Source organism: Pelophylax lessonae (genome assembly GCF_965119305.1).
Source record: "Pelophylax lessonae genome assembly, chromosome: 9".
Classification (NCBI taxonomy): domain Eukaryota; kingdom Metazoa; phylum Chordata; class Amphibia; order Anura; family Ranidae; genus Pelophylax; species Pelophylax lessonae.
This window is the reverse complement of record NC_138776.1, coordinates 90569146-90588585: the sequence shown is the minus strand read 5'-3', so window position 1 is coordinate 90588585 and position 19440 is coordinate 90569146. Positions and strand designations below refer to the sequence as shown.

At 42.9% G+C, this 19440-nt stretch overlaps 1 protein-coding gene across 3 annotated transcripts in view; it reads left to right on the top strand.

Moving 5' to 3' along the window:
* The window catches only part of ADGRA1 (adhesion G protein-coupled receptor A1), a 1278841-nt gene that overhangs the window by 896129 nt on the left and 363272 nt on the right, over positions 1–19440 (top strand). Inside the window, exons 1-3 of one of the 3 annotated variants that reach the window (XM_082267512.1) lie at positions 9923–9940; positions 10345–10552; positions 11306–11514. In XM_082267512.1, the coding sequence (XP_082123638.1) occupies positions 9938–9940; positions 10345–10552; positions 11306–11514 (420 nt within the window). In that variant the 5' untranslated portion in view covers positions 9923–9937. Of the gene's footprint in view, positions 1–9922; positions 9941–10015; positions 10054–10344; positions 10553–11305; positions 11515–19440 lie in introns of those variants that run through there. The other 2 variants (XM_082267511.1, XM_082267510.1) reach the window with 2 other exon arrangements.

Genomic DNA, 19440 nt, shown 5'->3' with positions numbered 1-19440 from the left:
GCTCTACCCATAGGGATTCTGCCTCATCCATAGCTCCATTATTAATATCATCCCTCATATTTACCTGTATGCTGTTCTTAATATACAGACATACCCCTCCCCCTTTTTTACCTTCTCTATCTCTGCGATAAAGGGAATACCCCTGAATGGTCGCCATCCAATCATGAGAGCTGTCAAACCAAGTCTCAGTTATCCCCACAAAATCTAAGTCCTCCTCAAACATCAGCAGCTCCTGTTCTCCCATCTTGTTGGCCAGGCTTCTGGCATTGGTATACAAACCTCTTAATTTTGATCGGTTACATTTATCCTCATTTGATGTTTTTAGGCTGCTCTCTTGATTTTTCCCCATACCCACCCTGGGTATAGGAGCTCCGAACACCCTACCGCTAATGCCCCCATTTCTGCCCTTTGAAACTTGCTTTCCACTGGCTAATTCTACATCTGTACCCTCCCCCCCATTCCCTAGTTTAAAAGCCCCTCTAACTTTTTGGCCATCCTCTCACCCAGTACGGCTGTACCCACCCCATTTAGGTGCAGTCCGTCCCTACCAAAGAGCCGGTGACCGACTGAGAAGTCAGCCCAGTTCTCCAGGAACCCGAAACCCTCCTTACTACACCAGCTCCTCAGCCACTCGTTAACTTCCCTAATCTCCCGCTGCCTCTCTGGTGTGGCTCGAGGTACAGGTAGTATTTCGGAAAATACTACCTTGGAGGTCCTAGTCCTCAACTTAGCGCCTAAGTCCCTGAAATCGTTTAGGACTCTCCGTCTTCCTCTGCCTATGTCATTGGTACCCACGTGTACCATGACAGCTGGGTCTTCCCCAGCCCCACCCAATAATCTGTCCATCTGATCCGCAATGTGCCGAACCCGAGCGCCCAGCAAACAACAGACTGTTCGGCGCACACGGTCTTTGTCACAGATTACACTATCTGTCCTTCTAATAATTGAGTCCCCTACCACCAGCACCTGTCTTTCCTTTCCCTTTCTCCCAGCCTCACTGGAGGAGTTCTTCCCCTGGCAGCTAGGGGCGTCGCTCTGCTCCAGCAATGCTGGTCCCTGACTGGTTTCCCCAACATCACACAATGGGGCGTATCTATTGGGGTGCTCCAGCCCAGGATCAGCCTCCTTGACTTGTCCCCTTCTACCCCTCCTAACTGTCACCCCTCTGCTCTGCTCTGATGCCTGCACCTCCGATACTCCGCCCACCTCTGTGCAGACCCCTGTCTGCACCTGACTGGTACGATCCTGGCTCTCCTCCGGTATGGACATTCGTCTCAGTGTTGCCAGCTGCTTCCCTAGATTCAGGACCTGAGCTTCCAGGGAAGCAACGTGCTTACATTTTGCGCATTTGTATTCGCCCTCGATCACATGTCTGAGGAACGCATACATATTACAAGATGTACACCGAGTCGCATCTCCACACCCGCCGGGCATTGTACCTACTAATCTAATCTAATGGGGATTCAGTAATTTAAGTCTATCCTATGTGGCTATTTCCTGGCTTCCTAACGCTACCTTCTCACCCTCTGGTGTTCCTCTACACTCACTTGACACTGTACCAGGGAAGAAAGTGGTCAGTCAGAAACTCCACATACTTTGCAGGGGTCATCTTTACACCTTCGGGGAACCTTCGGGGAACCTAAAGGGGCCGACCAGCTCTCTTCCCATGATTCCTGCCCAAAACATGACTCCATCACCGCCTTGCTGACGTCGCAGCCTTGTTGGAACAGGGTGGCCATCCACCAACCATCCACTACTCCATCCATCTGGACCATCCAGGGTTGCACAGCACTCATCAGTGAACAGGACTGTTTGAAAATTAGTCTTCATGTATTTTTCTGCCCAATGCAGCCGTTTCTGCTTGTTGTGAGCATTGGTTAGTGGTGGCCGAATAGAAGGTTTATGCACAGTTGCAAGACTCTGGAGAACTCTACACCTTGATGTCCGTGGGACTCTAGAGGCACCAGCAGCTTGCTGTTTGCTGCTATGTATTGGTATTTTAGCAGCTGCTCTCTTGATCCGATGCATGGATCTGGCAGAAATCTTCCTCAATGCGCCTTTATCTGCCGAACCTGTCTGTGCTCTGAATCGGCCACAAATCTCTTAATAGTGCGATGATCACGCTTAAGTTTTTTGTGAAATATCTAATGTTTTCATACCTCATCCAAGGCATTGAGCTATTTCACTCTTTAGCAGAGAGATCCTTTTTCTTCCCCATATTGCATGAAAATGGTGCTCTGCTTAATAATGTGGAACATCCTCCTTTAGTAGTTTTTCCTTACATAAATTGGGCTCACCTGGCAATCTAATTATTACAGGTGTCCGAGTTTGTTTTCAGTGATCAAAAGAGCCCTGAGACACAATGCCATCCATGAGTTAAACTGAAAACAAAATATTTAATCTTTGTGACACTTAAATAGAATTTGCATAATAATTTGGAACAGGGTGTCCTGAATCAAATGAAAGGTAGACATAACCTTGGGCAAAAAACCTGGTTGTGGACATAGAATCACCCTATCTTGATGAAAAATCAAGAATGACTCTTTACAAGAAGGAGCTGATAGTTTCGATACTCTTCTAGCCGAAGTTATTGCAATCAAAAAGACCAGTTTCTTGGTCTGAAGAACCAAGGGAACCTGCCCCATGGGCTCAAAAGGCTGTTTTTGTAAAACTGCGAGTACCAAATTTAAATTCCCAAGGACATAATGGTGGCTTTACAGGTGGAAGCAAACAAAACATTCCCCGGACGAAGGTCTGAACCAATGAATGGGACGCGATTGGTTCTTGGAAGAAAACTGATAAGGCTGAAATTTACCCCTTAATATTGCTCAAGGCTAATTTCATATCTACCCCTGCTTGAAGGAAATTTAGAATCCTCCCGATTATATATTTGCGGCAATGCCATTTCCTGGCTTCACACCAGGTAATGTAGAATTTCCAGACCCTGTAATAAATGTTTCTAGATACTGGTTTACTAGCATTTATCAGGGTATAAACTGCAGGGCCAGATACACCCTGCTCCTTCAAGATTAAGGCTTCAATAGCCAAGGCGTCAAATTTAGAGACTATACAGCAGGGTGGATTATCAGACCTTGAAAGAGTAGGTCCGGACGCAGTGGTGCTACCGGGATTACTGGTTTCCCCTCTAGCTGGATCCTGCGCATAAAAGACGCTGTATCAGCTGCACCGGAGGAAAGGCATAAATCAGGGAATACTCCTTACAAGGAGTCACTAAAGCATTCACATCGACTGCGAGTGTATCCCTGGTCCTGCACACAAATCTCTTCAACTTGTTGTTGAACCTGGATGCCAACAGATCTACATCTGGGACCCCCCCCCCCAGCGTAGGCAGATTGATTGAAAAGTCTCGGGATGTAAGGACCATACCCCCGGAAACATCTGTTGATGGCTCAGAAAATCCACCTAACAGTTCTCTATTCCTGGAATAAAAACTGCTGTCAGGCATGGCACAAACTTCTCTGCCCAGGACAGGATGATATCCACCCCTTTCTGGGCTGACTCATTCTTTGTGCCTCCTTGATGTTTAATATAAGCCACAGCTGAGGCATTGTCGGATTGCACCATGACAGGGTGACTCCAAAGTCTGGGCGTCCAGTATTTCAAAGCCCGACTGACTGCTCGGATTTCCAGAATGTTGATGGGGAGACCTTTCTCTACCCAAGACCATTTCCCCTGGACAGTGGTTTCCTCCAGAAGTGCTCCCCAGCCGGAGAGACTGGCATCTGTATTCACCACCTTCCAGGTTACTGGAAGAAAGGATTTCCCCTTCTCCAGATTTCTGGTCACCAACCACCAATTCAGACTCTGACATACTCTTGGTACCAGAGACATGGACCAGTCCAGAGACTGAACCCTTCAAGTCTATGTAGACAGAATTTTGTTCTGTAAGGGTCAGGCATGGAATTGAGCATAGGGAATTGTCTCAAATGCAGACACCATCTTCCCCAATAACTTCATGCAAAAACGTACAGAAGGATAACTCTTACTATGGACCAAACCAGATCCTTTAGGTCTGTGACCTTTCTTGTTGGCAATAATATCTTTGCCTGTACTGTGTTCACAAGAAAACCCACATATTCCAGACGCTGGACCAGCTGTAATGCTGACTTTGCCAAGTTCAGCATCCAACCCAGATATTCTAGGATATGTACTGTCTGGAGGACATTGCGGCTTAGAGCCGAAGCTGATTGTTTTATTGGTAATAGATCGTCCAGATATCCTATTACAGAATCCCTTTGGGACCTTAGAACAGCCAATACTGGAGCTAGGATCTTTTTGATAACACTCTTGGAGCTGTGGCTAACCCGAAGGGCAAGGCCACAAACTAAAAATTATGTTTTTTCTACTGCAAAGCGTAGAAACCTTTGATGAGCCTGGAATATAGGCACATGAAGATGTGCATCCTTGATGTCTATGGATGCTAGAAATTCCTCTCCTTGCACGGAGGCTATGACTGAATGAATTGACTCCATAGGGAAAGTACAAACGTTCAGAAACTAGTTTAGAGCTTTGAGATCCAGAATAAGTCTCACATCTCCATTTGGTTTGGGGATTATGAACAGGTTTGAGTAAAAACTGCTGAACCTTTCACTCCCCGGAACCTCCATTATCACTCTTTGGGCCCTCAGCTGGTCCAACGCCAGAAAGAGAGATCTTCTTTTTAGGGGGTCTGTCGGTATACTACAAACCGAGGATGCGGGAACACCTAAAATTCCAGCTTGTACCCCTGCGAGATGGTGGAGATAACTCAGTTGTCTTGGATCGTTTCCACCCAAACCTTTGAGAACCGAAGCAGCCTTCCCCCCACCCAAGTTAGGGGGGGCACCGCTAAGAGTAGGCTTAGAGGAAGACTTGGCTGATCTCTGGGCCCAGGGCTTTTTCTGTCCCTGCCCTGAAGGCTTAGTTCCGAACCCAGATGGTTGAGGCTGTTGCCACTATCTGAAATTAAAAGCGCTGGTAATATGAGTGCTGGGGATCTTAAAAGAGGGCCGCTTGCTCTTCCTTTTAACAGGTCACAACATACTCCCCCCCCCCCCCCCCCCACCGGGATCTTTTGGATATACTTATCCAGATCGTCCCCAAAAAGGCACTCTCCCTGAAAAGAGAAGCCAGCCATTTTTTACATGGCAATTCACAGACCAGCTCTTTAACCAAGGGATCTGCGCATATGCACTGTCATCAGAGTAAACTGTGACATTTGCCTTATGGAATCCGCAAGAGCATCAACTGCGAAACATGAAGTGTGAGGTAGAGCTGACAGATCTTCCACAGACTCTCCTTGGGAAGGAACTGCCTTGGACACTCGCTTCATATTAGTCTTTTAAAGACTTACAAACTCCTATGGCCGCTACTGCTGGTTGTATCGTAGATCCTGCAAGAGCAAAGGAGGCTTTCAATAAAGATTCCAACTTTTTATCTGCTGGATCTTTAAAAACCTGGGAATTATCTACAGGACAGGTTAAACTCTTGTTAACCAAAGAAATGGCAGCATCCACTGTGGGTACATTGCATTTCTTAGTAAACTTTTCCTCCATAGGATGCAATAGAGAAAACCTTTTAGGAGGAACAAAAATCCTATCAGGATGATCCCAATCATTATACATTTCTTGAGCGGATGTATGGGAAAAGTCTGAGGACTATGAGGAGGGCACAATGAGCCTAGAGGGGAAAAAGAGACTTCAGCCGTCTCTAAGGGAGGAAATTTGTATCCAGAACGAACCATTTCAGTAAGAGACTGGACCAGCAATCTCTGGATTTGAAAGGCTGCTAAAGACTCCTCTGACCCTGACTTCTCAGAAGTGGAAACCTCAGCTTGATCAACCATAGGGTCATCATCAGCTACTTCTTCCACATCCGCTGCCCAATCGTGAACTGATTCAGGGGGTGGCTCAGGTGAGGAGGATCTATCACGTTTCCTCCCTCCTTGAAATGCTGCAATCATGCCAGCAATCTTACCCTCAAGGTTGGCTAATCCTGATGCCAAATCGTCCTTAGTGACATAGGTTGGGGCAGAAGCACCTGGAGTAGCTACTATGCCTGACAACTGTAATGGCTCAGATTGGCTAGTCGCCTCTGGCACTTCAGGGGGAGTAGACACAGAGGAAGCACAGCTAGGACCTTCAAGGCCTGATGGTGGCATCACAGTACCCCTTCCAACTGTGCCTCCCCCAGCCCTTTTTTGGGCAGACATTGCTTTATAGCAAGACAAACTTGAGGTACTAACTTCAGTGTACTCAAAGCTTGTGCCAAGCTTATACAGCTTATCACACACAGCACTGATTATCCTAAAGATACAGGACCTGTTTTGTGCCAGTAACATTCACCAACAGTGACTCATGCAACCCAGCTGCTGCTGCTCTGTGTCCCCTTCAGTTTCCGATAGAGGCTTGCACATTGAAAACAGTTCCTTATAAATCGCACAAATTCATGCTGTACTTCCCATGTGTGGCGTGCTATGTGGTGTCCACATGCACGCCAATTGCGTTCAAACACGCCCTCCATGTGGCGTATGCCTGTTTTAAAAGGTGAAGATTCACACACGCGTGAATGGGCCTTTGCCACAAACATGCTATCAAGGGATGAAATGAACACGCGGACGCTTATGCTCCAAGGCGAAAACAGCAACATGGGGTGAGAGCAGCTTAGGCTGAATCTTGTTTGTCACAGCTGATACCTTTCAGGTGATCAGCCCAGGGTAAAAACAGTGTGTCGAATAATAAGCAAAGAAATATTATTTAAACAAACTTTGCATTAATCCCACAACTGCACAAGCCCATATAATCATAATTGATACAATTGGCACATTTAATCCCTGAGGAAAGGCCAGAGCTTTTAAAAAGATGTATTTTGCATAGCTTACCATCCATAGTCTCATGTGGAGACTCACATGGCACTCGGTCTCTGTTATCTTTTAAAAGGAACAGTGCCTAAAATATTTACATTTGCTGTACGCGTGAATATTTTAAATTGGACTTACCAGTCCTGTCGCAGGATTCTGTTTGAAACAGGAATCCAATCTTCACCCATCATGGTGAGCTTTGTCTTGGCAACCTTCAAGGACTGGGTCCCCTTGGTTAAGAGGGGCCACGGTCTTGGACCTGTAGAGCACCCTGCACGGGACCGCCTTTGAGATTTGGTATTATCAAGGGTTCTGTGCCTAAAAAGGACAACGTTACATGCAAAACCTTGTATCTGCTTCCCGAGGCTCAGGTACCATCTTTTTAGTCCAGTGACTTTTTTAGATGGATCTGATAGCTATCCCCTTAGATTCCGTGATCTTTAAATGGGGTATATAGCATAATCTTCTTTCTTTTTGAAAAGAATGTGGAGAGACTCTCCACCGTTACCATCACCTTTAGACGCTGGCAAAAACTGCAGTACTTCCTGTTTGGGAGGAGTTATATAGGGGGACATCCTTTCTGATTGGTTGTCAGTATCCTTCTGATCTGATTGGTTGCCTGTAGGTGGCTATATAACCCATATGTTATGATTGATGGCTCTGTGTCCCGTGATGTACGAAAATAAATATATATATGTGTGTGTGTGTGTGTCTCTGTGTGTCTATGTAAATTTGGGAAGTGAACAGTCAGCAGCTTCAGCAGCCCACAGTTAAAATGGCTGCAGCCAGACTTAGTGGAGGGAGATTTCTGCAGCATTTTTGGGAAGTACAGAATACTATACTCTACTATACTCTCTATACTTTATACTCTCTATACTATACTCTATATAAAATATAATAGAAAGTGGTTGGAGGGATGCTTCAGAATGGCAAATATATTTTTATTACAAATTATGTGACCAGACTGCAGTTCGTCTTTAACCAATTAACGACTGCCCGCCGCAGTTATACTGCGGCATGCAGCCACTCCCAGGCTAATCGCCGTACATGTACAGTGCTCACTCTTGGGAGGCTAGGGGGCGAGCGCTCACCCCCGGCGGCGCGCTCCTGCCCCAGCTCATCAGCGGGGAAGCTGATGCAGTGGGCAGGTGACTCAGATTGCCGCCTGACACCCACGATCGTTCCCCGCTGAGAGAGAAGAGCGGTCAGCTGTTGTAAACACAGCTGACCGTTCTTCTCCCTGGAATGATCATAGAGCCCATGTGATCCTTTTTTATAGGATCACATGTCTCTATGATCATTTCAGAAGCCACGCCCCCCCACAATTAGAATCACTCCCCTAGGCTCACATTTAACCCCTTGATCACCCATAATGTTGACCCCTTCCCTGCCGGTTTCATTATTACAGTAACAGTGCATATTTTGAGCACTGATTACTGTATTATTGTCACTGGTTCCACTAAAAGTGTAAAAAATGTCAGTCAGGGGTCCAATCTGTCCGCCGCCATGTCGCAGTCCCACAAACAAAATCGCAGATTGCCGCCATTACTAGTAAAAAAAAAAAAAAACAATAAAAATGACATAAATCTTTCCCATAGTTAGTAGACGTGATGACTTTTGTGCAAACCAATCAAAATATGCTTATTGTGATTTATTTAACGTAAAATATGTAACAGAAAACAAATTAACTTAAAATGTTAAAAAAAATTTATTTTAAATTTTTTATTTTTATTTTTTTGAGAATGTCATATAGCAGAATGTAAAAAAGATTGTTTTTTTTTTTTTTTAGTTTTCAAAATTGTCACATTTTTTTGTTTATTGCGCAAGAAAATAAAAAATCGCACAGGTGATCAAATACCACCAAAAGAAAGCTCTATTTGTGGGGAAGAAAATACATCAATTCTATTTGGGTACAATTTCACGTAATTGTCCGTTGAAGTAACACAGTGCCGAATCGCAAAATATGGCCTGGTCAGGAAGGGGGCAAATCCTTCTGGTCTTAAAGTGGTTAAGTAATAAATCTTGAATTGCTTTGGTATGGAATACAAGGTGAATCTTCTTTTCCAAGTCTTTCTCATAGAGTTCCATGTTCCTGAAAAATAGCTCCTAAGTCTTTTTCTTGTTCCTTTGAGATCGAAAACTGATATCCAATTAAAAAGAACATGAACAAATGGCTATAATCCTTCTAACAATGCAACATCAAAAGAAAACACAGAGAGGCTTTCAAAGTTACAAGACAACTTTACAAAAAGCATGCCATCAGAAAAAAAAAAAAAAATATTCAAGGAATACCAAATCTGTTATAGGCACAAGATGGTATTGCTTGCACCACAGCCTCTGAGGTGCAATAGACATCAGCGCTCTCCTGATCTATATTTACAAATGTAACAAGTAGGTAATAGTATGCGCTGTAGCTGATAGAACACACGGAGGGAGACACAATGAACTGGGGAGAAGATGCAGGGAAGCAGAAGCAAGCAGCATCACATAATCATGTATGCATGCAAATGTCTAACACCTATGGGACATCTCTTTGAAATGGAACCTGTAAACTTGGTAATTATACATAATAGCAGAACACATTGGATAATAAATATTAGAACAGAAAGCTTCCAACAAGCCTGTGCATTTTTTTCTTGGTTTTTCCTCTCTAAATATCTGTATTCATGAAGACCGAGCGTCAATGTGATACTAGGCTCTGACTTGTTTTTAAAGGTCTACCTCTTATGACGTTAGTCTCACAATGCTTCCTCTATGAGGGAATAAGAAGGGATTAACTCCTTCACAGCCACAGAGCCTGCTACACGCTCTGCATGTCTTGATCCCCTAACTGATGTAATTTCCAGAAGAATTAGATGTATCCGTAGGTTAAGCCGTGCTGAAACGCCTTTAAAATCTGCTTGTAGGCACTTAAGCTTACTCCTGGTGAGACCACGGTGCTAGATCAGTATAATGCACTAATGTGTCATTTTTATAAAAGAGCAGTGCTGCATATCATGGGTCTATTCACACTGCACCCTGCTCTTTTAGATCCCGGTGAAAAATGATTCCTGCCTTCCTTTTAAAAAAGCCTGCTCCATGGTAAGGCTTTAATATAAGTTGTCTGATTGTGTATTAAGTGAAGGAGAAAACCTGGTAGAGATTGTCTCTTTAAATCAGATCTGCAGTGTTGATGGACCCCTCTAGCAGGCATGGTAAGAACCATTCTCACCTCTGCAGCAGGGAGCTTGACCACACAGCCTAACACATGCAGTGGAAATGCTTTCCCTTTTAATATGCACTCTACCAGTCTTATTTCCATGGTTACAGCTCCCGCTTGTATGGTTGCTTCCATTCTGCGGGAAAAAAAAGAGGAAGAGAGCGCATATCCTTAGTGCTGTAGTTTAAAACCTAATGAAAGCAGCCCTGTTGTGACTTGCATTTTCAATTTTTTTTTTCTTTTTTTTTTTTTTTCTCTCCCTGTTCTCTCTGTCTCTGATGCACAGAACACTGTAGCCATCGCCTCTATTCATTTACCACAGTCTGTATTTGCACAGTCTCCATCCTTACAATCTGTTGATAACTCCACTTGCAAGCTCCAGCTTATCGTCTTTCGGAATGGGAAACTCTTTCAGATCACTGGGAATACATCATATCTTGCAGATCAGGGCAAACGTCGGGAGGTTGCTACACCAGCTGTGCTTTCTAAAATAGGTAAGTTGCTTATTTTTTTTTTAATATTCCAATTTCATTTTCTCCGTCACATAAAGCAACCTTTACGATATCGGACAAAGGTCAGCAGCCTTGCTAAAATGGGGTTTTGAAGTGGTATTAATATTCTAATGTGGCAGGAGAGACATTTTAACATTTACATAGCATGGGCAAGTAATATTAATCTAAAATATAAATTAAAACAACTTAACACTGTGTAATCACAGATCAGTAAAAAGAGGATAGACAAAAAAAAAGCCATATGCAGTCAGTAAAGTGCTTTAATTAGGAAAGTAACTCCAGTTATTGCAGTTAAAGATGAATGGTAGTATCTTGCTTCTTGCATATTAATGGCCATTCATGCAGTTGTACGAGGCACACCAGGATCAGTGGCTGCCTCTTGCTGTATTACTGGAACCAAAGACACTTGTTATATATCTTTGCTATCTATTTGATGTTATTATAGACAGTACAAAGCTTTTAAAGACTTTTACAGTGCCAATAAATAAATAAGTGTGGCCAGATGTAGATAGACAATAAGCAGAAACACATAAGGATTAAATAACCGGTGCTGTCAATTAACATGAAACTTTTTAGAATGGAATGTTGAATCTTTAGACCAGAGTATTTTCAAGCATCGATCGGTTACTTTTTTTTAAATCGCAACAGTCAACACTATAGAATTTTCCTTAGACTATTCTGATCCTGACTATTGAATTCTGCACATATATATATACATATTTTTTTTTATTGCAGATGGGTTCAATTTTGGAAACCTCACTGACCCATTGACCATAGCCCTGAGACATATTACAAGGGGCATAGACCCTATCGCTGCCGTTTGGGATTTTGACCTTCTTGACGGACATGGGGGCTGGTGCGGAGAAGGCTGCCACTTAATTACCTCTGCGGGCAACATCACCACCCTTCAGTGTACTCACTTCGGGAACTTTGCAGTGCTAATGGTGAGTATGTTAACTGAGACAGGCGGAACATAAACTGGCCAAATAATCAGATAATTGTTCAGTGAACTATGCGCTAACAGGCAAGTAACTACGCTTTCAATTTGCATTTGATTTCCTGGGAAAAGTTAATAGGTGCTGAATGTTTGAGCCCTAGGGCTGACTTCTTTTTTTTATTGTTTAACCCCCTGTATGCTGGCAGGAGCAAACGCACAGCACTGTGCTACGTACAGCCAGTCGAGAGAGTTTATGGTCGGCTTCCTATGATCTATGAGCAGGAACGTAGATTGATTAGCATCAGACAGTTCCATATATTGCAAGAGTGCACCCTCGTCTGACTGTATCATTTGATCCTGAGATGGTTGTCTGCTTTGTTCCAGGCTTGCACTGTGTTGATCATACTAATTAGTTGCAGGGATACCGCAACATTAGATCATTAAATAAATGGTGGAAGCTTGCAACGGAAAGCCCCTTTAAAGGCTGAAAGCTGTTGCAGAAGGGACCTGCATTGACTTCTTAGCACCTTATGCACAAATTATGGGTAGAAAACTACATTTTTATTTACACGGAAACCTAAAGGAGCTCAGTCTGTGTTGCTTTTGTTCGACAGATGGATATCATTGCAGTCAATGTCTATCCCTTGACACAAAGTTACCTGTACAGGGTATCGTGTTGTAATATGACTAAATAATGAGCACATTCATATTCTGGGGATGCTGATTTGTTACATGTTCTTTAATGGTGCTAATTGAAAATTTGGATGCATTTCAATGGTGCTTCGGTTTCTTGAAGTCGTCGTACACACGGTGTAACAGATGTGTCAGACGGCTATTATGCTGATGCTGTTTGCATTAAGTTATGCTGCCTTTTAAGCATTTGGAAAGGACAGTCACAGACGACAGAGCGATTGCGAGGACGACGTGTGCAGAGAATTCCAAGCTGCTGCAGTCAGATAGAGCACAGACGTCAGCCAATCAAGAGAGGGGGCTGTGACCAATGCCTGGGACTATATCCATGTGATTATTGCTGTCTACTTTATGAGAAACCAACGTGATTCTGGGTTTACTGGATGGCCCTGAATTAGAAAAATCTGGCTGATGTGCAGTTTTTTTTTATTAGCAAAATGTAATAAATCCATTTCCCGTTGCTTTATTCTGGTTTATATAATAAGACTGCAAGGAACAGAGATGCTGTATAAAGAGCGCTTTAGTGTACAGCACATCGAAAGTTGAATTCTGATTTGTTGCTCTGTACCAGAGCACTTTGCCTATATCAAGGCTACTACAAAAAGCTCAAGTGCCATATTTTGCCAGTCTATCTTATTACACTGCATTATACCCCGTTTTTGTCTCACTGACATTAAAGTTTATTTTTATTTTTTTAGTAAAGGATGTCCAATTAGATGAAGCTGTTATGATGGATTCATGTACAGTATATCAAATGGACCACTTCAAAGTCCCCACATGTCTACTTTGCATAGTTTTCATTGGACCAGGGTAAATTGTGTTTGTTAAATGGTAGGCAAGGCATAAACATAGCACCCAAAATTGGAGGAGGATCAGATTCAAAAATTATAAGATAAAAAAAGGTTGGTGGTGGGTGCAGACCTGATTTCCTGCCCTTCATTACTTTATTTTTTTGGTTTCTGCAATATTATTCGTATAGGTGGATTCTTTTTATTTACTTTTCACAGGCTGTCTCCAGACAGGAGACACTCCATTTACTTCTACTGTAAACAGAGATTGTTTTATACATTTTACGTCACTGTGCTGTTGGTTGAAAAACCAAACATGTTGCAAAGTTTCTTACCTATAGGTCCTGCCCATACCAGCTCTTCCTGTTGTAGGATGGCAATGCTTAGCTACTGCCTTAACATTTATAGCATCCTGGTGTGTAAGTTTATGGGCTGCCTATCAGTTCCATCTGATAAGCAACCCAATAGTCACCTGAAGAAGTTTGCAAAACAAGTTCTTTTCAGTTCACAGGCTGAATGAGAGAAAATGAGTAGACCCCTTCGCTCTTCCTAAACAACATGGCCAGAGGTATTTCCACTGCCAGCTATTGTATCCAGGCAGCCACAGAACCCTCAGCTGCTCGAATACCTGAATATTAATGGCATGTGATAGAGTATACCATGTATAGTTTGTGTACATTAAGCATATGTTTGCTATATGTGCACGACAACCTCTGACTGCTGTTAAAGCAGAATGGTTCTACTGACTGCCAGACTCAGGGACCTTAAAGGTAATGTCCTGGCACCCCATTCAGAGAGTCTTGATTCTATTGCTAAGCAAAAGCCACCTGAAAGACCTTCACACATTTCTTGGTGTGTTAGCTGCTTGTATTCCCTGCCACATTCTGTGGTCCTTCCATGCAGTGCCAACTGTACATCGTTACAAGACACATTAGTTATGAAAGGGCAAGGAGGTGGAATCACCAGCCATTGCTAGGGAACACAGGTGTCCACCACACCAAAAAGATTGTATGTGAGGATCTTTTGGGTGACTTTGCTCAGGAACGTAGATTCTACAAATTGATGCTGGGACTGTTAAGTATCAAATGTCTTCTTTTGGAGGAGCTTCACTGGCAGGATTGCTTTAAGCATTTAAAGGAAATTTCTAGCAATAAATGCAATTATCATAGTTTGAGATTTTGCTGAACCTAAAGATCAGAAGCCATTTGCTGACATTCAAATGATAGGGAAAAAGTTCCAAATTGTTTTGCTTTAGCCAATGACTAGAGCAGGTGCATGGTTGGAAACAGCTCTTAGTTCCAAGAGATCAGGGGACCCAGCTATGACTGCTGCTTCCTTGTATTACCCAGCTATAGGATCACCTTACCTTATGTGCAGAATAAAGCAGCATTTTGCTTTGTTTGCATCCCTTCTTCCTTTTTGTCATCTTTGGTCATCTGACATTTTGCCAAGTTTTATTGAGAATTAGCTTAGCTATGTAATACATTAATCATTTGAAAATGAAATCTTTCTTGGTTCTGTTACCCAGCAACTGAATTAAGGGGTGGACACCCATGGTGTGCTTCAGACCTATTACACTCTCTAAAGACCGGTACACATCAGGAAATTAATAAATTCACCATGTCAGTGGGGGCTTGAGGCCCAACTGCAGGCTGGACCTCCTGACATCTCCACCTTCTCATGGGGTACCCCTACCATTTTTTTTTTTTTTACATATTTATATACATACATTTTTTTACTTCTTTAGTCTGGTCATGTAGCATCATGGGTCCTCTTCTCCTTGAAACTCTTCAGCGAGGGTTAGGTTTTAAATGCTGCAGAGACCAGCACCATACCCTGAAAAAAGTGCTAATGTTACCCTGGGAATTAGGTTGCATAATGCTCAGTGGCATTCACTTTAAACAGGACCAGTGTTAGCTCACAGAGCAGTGAGTCTTTGTGGGACAGTGCTGGAGATGAGGTGAGTAATGCAGAAGTTTTTTTTATTAAAAATGGGTAGTGAATTAAAGAAAATATCTAAAGCTGGAGTTAAGCTTTAATCATAGTTTGGGTGTGCCAATCATTTCATTTCCAATGGTTATTGTTTATATTGTTGAATTACAATTTGTGTGAATGAAACAACCATGAAATACAGTCAAGCCGAAATAAATATCCAGTCAGCAACAGCAGTGTCTTGACTCATTATTAAAAGAACAAAGCTACCGGAGGAAGATGGCTTTCACTGAGGGTTAATAATATGCTGATTACACTGATTACTATGTGAAGGAAGTAGTTGAAGACACAGTAAAAATGTGAAAAAAAAAAAAAGAAAGAAGAAGAAAAAATCAACAAATAAAATAATGTAGGTTAATATTAGTTATCATTGACACCAATTTCTGGGGTATACTTGGGTTCAAGGGCTTTAAAAACCTGAGCCAAAATCTCGTCCTTTCCTCATTTTAGTTATCATGCTACTGGGCTCTCAATGACTTTTTACATACATTTTTTTTTTTCAAATAGTTGGTGAAAAGTAGGTGAGCTCATCGACCTAAGTATTTTTAATGAATGCAGGAAAATGTGGCTTTATCTGCCATGAGTTTCTTGAATAACTTTAGGTTAGGGTTTAAAAAGGAAATTGACTGATAACTTAGGCACAACTAGTGGTCTTAACCTTCAACTGTTTGAAAACAAAATAGCCATGATTCATTACATAGGAATCCAAAATCATCCTAGATTTCTTCTATTGTATAAGTATAGATGATTACATTTCATTTTTATTTTTTACAATACAGCTGTTCAAAATCACAATTAATTGTCAGGTTTTATATCTGCTTTTAAAGGTCTCTAGTGGAGCAGAAGGTAGTTTAGTTAGGAAATATGATATTTATATTCAAACAGCACATATTCTGATGGAAGATGGTCCGGAATGTTCTGTAGTAATAGGAGAATTGTAACTTTATTTGCCAAGAGTTTCTTGATTAACTTTAAGTCAGGATTTAAAAGGGAAATTCTTTGATAACTTGGAAAGACTTGGTTGTCTTCACCCTATTTTTTCTACAGGATTGTTGTTTCTACAGGATTTGTTGTAGAGTACAATATATGGTTGCATGACTGATAAATCAAGCTGTGTACTTAGCTTAAGTTAAAAAATAAAGATAATTGTTCTACCCCCAACAGTGGTCACTGAGGCTGGAGTTACAGATCTACAAAGCTGTTTTGGCCTGTAGATCTATCAATACCTGGACTCATTGAAGACAGTTGCGGTTTCCAACTTCTCCCACCCATCTCATGCTAAATAATGCACTTTAATGCCCTTTGAATGCACTTCACCATGGCAAAACTAAGAAATATGCCTTTCTACACAGTGATGGGCTCATGACTTGTATACAACTGATGGGATTAAAAGGACTAAAGAAATATACACAACAAGCTTCCTTGCTACATTGTTTTAATTTTACCAATGAATGAAATAACCAACCAATGAATTAATAATCTTGGAGATTAATTTCCTCGGTATCTGTATGTAAGTTTTACCCCAGCTTGAGGTATTTATTGCAGATTACCCACTCATAGTATGGAAAACACCAAAGCTCATATTGCATTGTTAGGAAGTTGATAAATAATATTTTGCCAAGGAACCATACACAACTTGCTGCCTCTGTTGGGCAGAGGTAATTTGTACATAAACACCAACTATAAACCTGAAGCTGAAAGGTATATAGAATCAGCTTGAGAGGGGTCTGGAAACTTTCAGTCCTCTTGCTACGACAAAATTATCAATCCCACATGCCTGGCATGCTAGGACATAGTATGTTTTTGGTATGATGCTCTTTTTATGGTATTAAAAAGAACCAAAAATAAATTGTGACTATTCACAAGCATCTGCATATGAGTGGGAGACTGGATCTTGATCCTTGTAATTGGTTTCACCTATTCCTTGTCAAACTGATTTTCTTTTCTTTGAGCACAATAAATCTTGGGAAATGCTTAGAACTTCTATTATTTTTTTTCTTTTGCTTTGTCAGCACTGGGGAGAATTCCTATTGCTTTAGACAGGAAGCAATAAAAACCTGACAAATTTTCTATGCCTTCTATTAAAAAGGTGTTTTTATTGTTGCTTGTATCTCCGTTGGAAATAATTTCTTTGACTTTTGTCCTCCTCGTGGTCAAAAGTCACAGACAGCAATAAACACTTGGCAGATGTTTTAACCCTCCCGTACTTTATCCCAAACTTTAGAAACGTATATCCTAATGTTAAAGCTGATGAAATTAACTTAGAAAAATAACACATGATTCAAGCTGTGTACTTTGCTGAAAATTTAAATCAGTCTAAATACAGTACATTCGTGCATGATGTTTCTTGCCCTTTTATTATTACTTTTTTTGGAAAAAATGACAAAGATTTTTTTAATTTATATTTAATGTACAGTCTTTTTTGGAAGCAGTAATTTTGTGTATTAATTTACATAATTATTGTTTTCAGAAACTTGATATACTTATTGTGTTTATTGCTCTAAAATGCTTTTTTTAAGTTATTGGAAGTTCCAAGCATATTAAATAATTGATGGAAAAGATGTTGATTGTTTATGCTTTAGAGAGAATATAATGGAAAACTAAACAAATAAAAAATAAAAACTTTTTTAACCTTTTAAAAAAACAAGAATAATCGGGAGGACCTTATTCAACTTCCCCATCTTGTATAAAGAAGATACATTTGACTTACCATTTTCATCAAAACAAGATTACTAAGGAATAGTATAGGCATGGTCAGGGCTGCTGATAGAAATCGTGGGGCCCCGTACAGACTACCTGACAGGCCCCCCCCCCCCCCCAAGAAATTATTAAATCTTTAATCTTTAAAAAAAAAAATACGGGGGCGTGGCTAAGATGGCGCCGTGAGCGGACGTCTACTCCGGAGCTCTGTGTAGACACTGGCTTCTTTCTTCCGTACAGGGTGGCTGATCTCTCCCTGGGCTGCCTCGGGTGACTGCGGATGCCGTCCAGATCATCGGGCAGGACGAGGGGTGGTAGAAAAATCCGTTTCCCGCCGGACGTGCAGACTTTGTCTCCCGCTGCGGCCTGTGACAGGGTGCGGGCCTCGCCTCATACTACTATGGCGTCCCCCAAGGAGGGGGAGGCGCCCCAGCCCCCTGCGTCCCCGGGCATTCCGGAGGTCATGGCGGCGATAACGGCCTGCCAAACTGCTTTGACCAACAAGATTGAGGCCGTGCAGCTGGATGTGAGCCTCATTCGCCAGGACCTGGACCGGATCCGGACCCGCCTCACTACCGCGGAACAGCGCGTGGGGCAGGTGGAAGACACTGTGGAGGATCACTCGGCGGCCATCCGCACTCTACAGACCAAGGTGAGGACCCTGGAGTATAGAGCCGAGGACGCCGAGAACCGTTGTAGGCGCAACAATATAAGGATCATTGGACTGGCTGAGGGAGCGGAGGGTAAGGACGCTGCTACATTTGTGGAGGAACTGTTTCGCGGGCTTCTCCTTGCTGCCCACCTGTCCCCTCATTTCACAGTGGAGCGGGCGCATAGAGTCCCCCCCCAGCCGGGCCCTCCTGGATCCCCCCCGCACACTCTCATTCTCCGTTTGCTAAACTTTCGGGACAGAGATGAAATCCTTAGGGCTGCAAGGGCTGTGGGGGAGCTCCGCCATCAAAATAACCGTTTGATGTTGTTTCCGGACTACTCCATTGAAACACAGAAGCTGAGAAAATCCTACGACCCGGTTAAAGCCTCTCTACGCTCCCGAGGGATCAAATACAGCGTCCTGTTCCCTGCTAAACTCAGGGTGGTGGACGGAGAATCCGTTCGTTTCTTCACTACGCCCAAAGATGCTGCGGCTTGGTTGGAGACTCTTCCCCCCCAGGACAGAGGATGACGCTGCGCCTGCTGCCCGGGATGTTGTGTCCCCCCGTTATGCTACCAGGGCAGGGGAGCCTGCCCTTGATAATGTGTCCTCACTTTGGGTGTCTTTCATCCCTGCCGTTTTGAACTACTGCCTTTACCGCATCTGACCTTCTCACCTGTTGTGAACTGATGGATCTTTTGCTGACCTAACTGCTGATGAGGGTCTGCATCTATATCTGTAACGAACTTCCCCTTACTTTTATTTTTTGAAGGATTGTGCCCCTGGCCCTGCCGGGTGTTGTTTCGCAATTTTTTTCCCCCTGTTTTTATGGATTTGGTCATTTATTGCCGGATTCCGCATCTCCTTGGGAGTTAGACTGCCTTACGAACTCCGGACCGTCAGTTTCTCCTGGGTTCCCGGGGCTCCGGGGTCCCTTAGGGCGGTCCGGAAAGCCATGTGCCTCCTCACTGTTTTTTTTCAGCCCTCTGGCTTTTGTTTTGGGATTGTGCGGCCCCAGGTTCGGGGGGGCTCGCAGGGTGGGGGGAGGGGGTTGTTGGCCACTGTTGGCCGGACTGAATTTCATGTGGACTTCCCTCTGGTTTATGGTTTT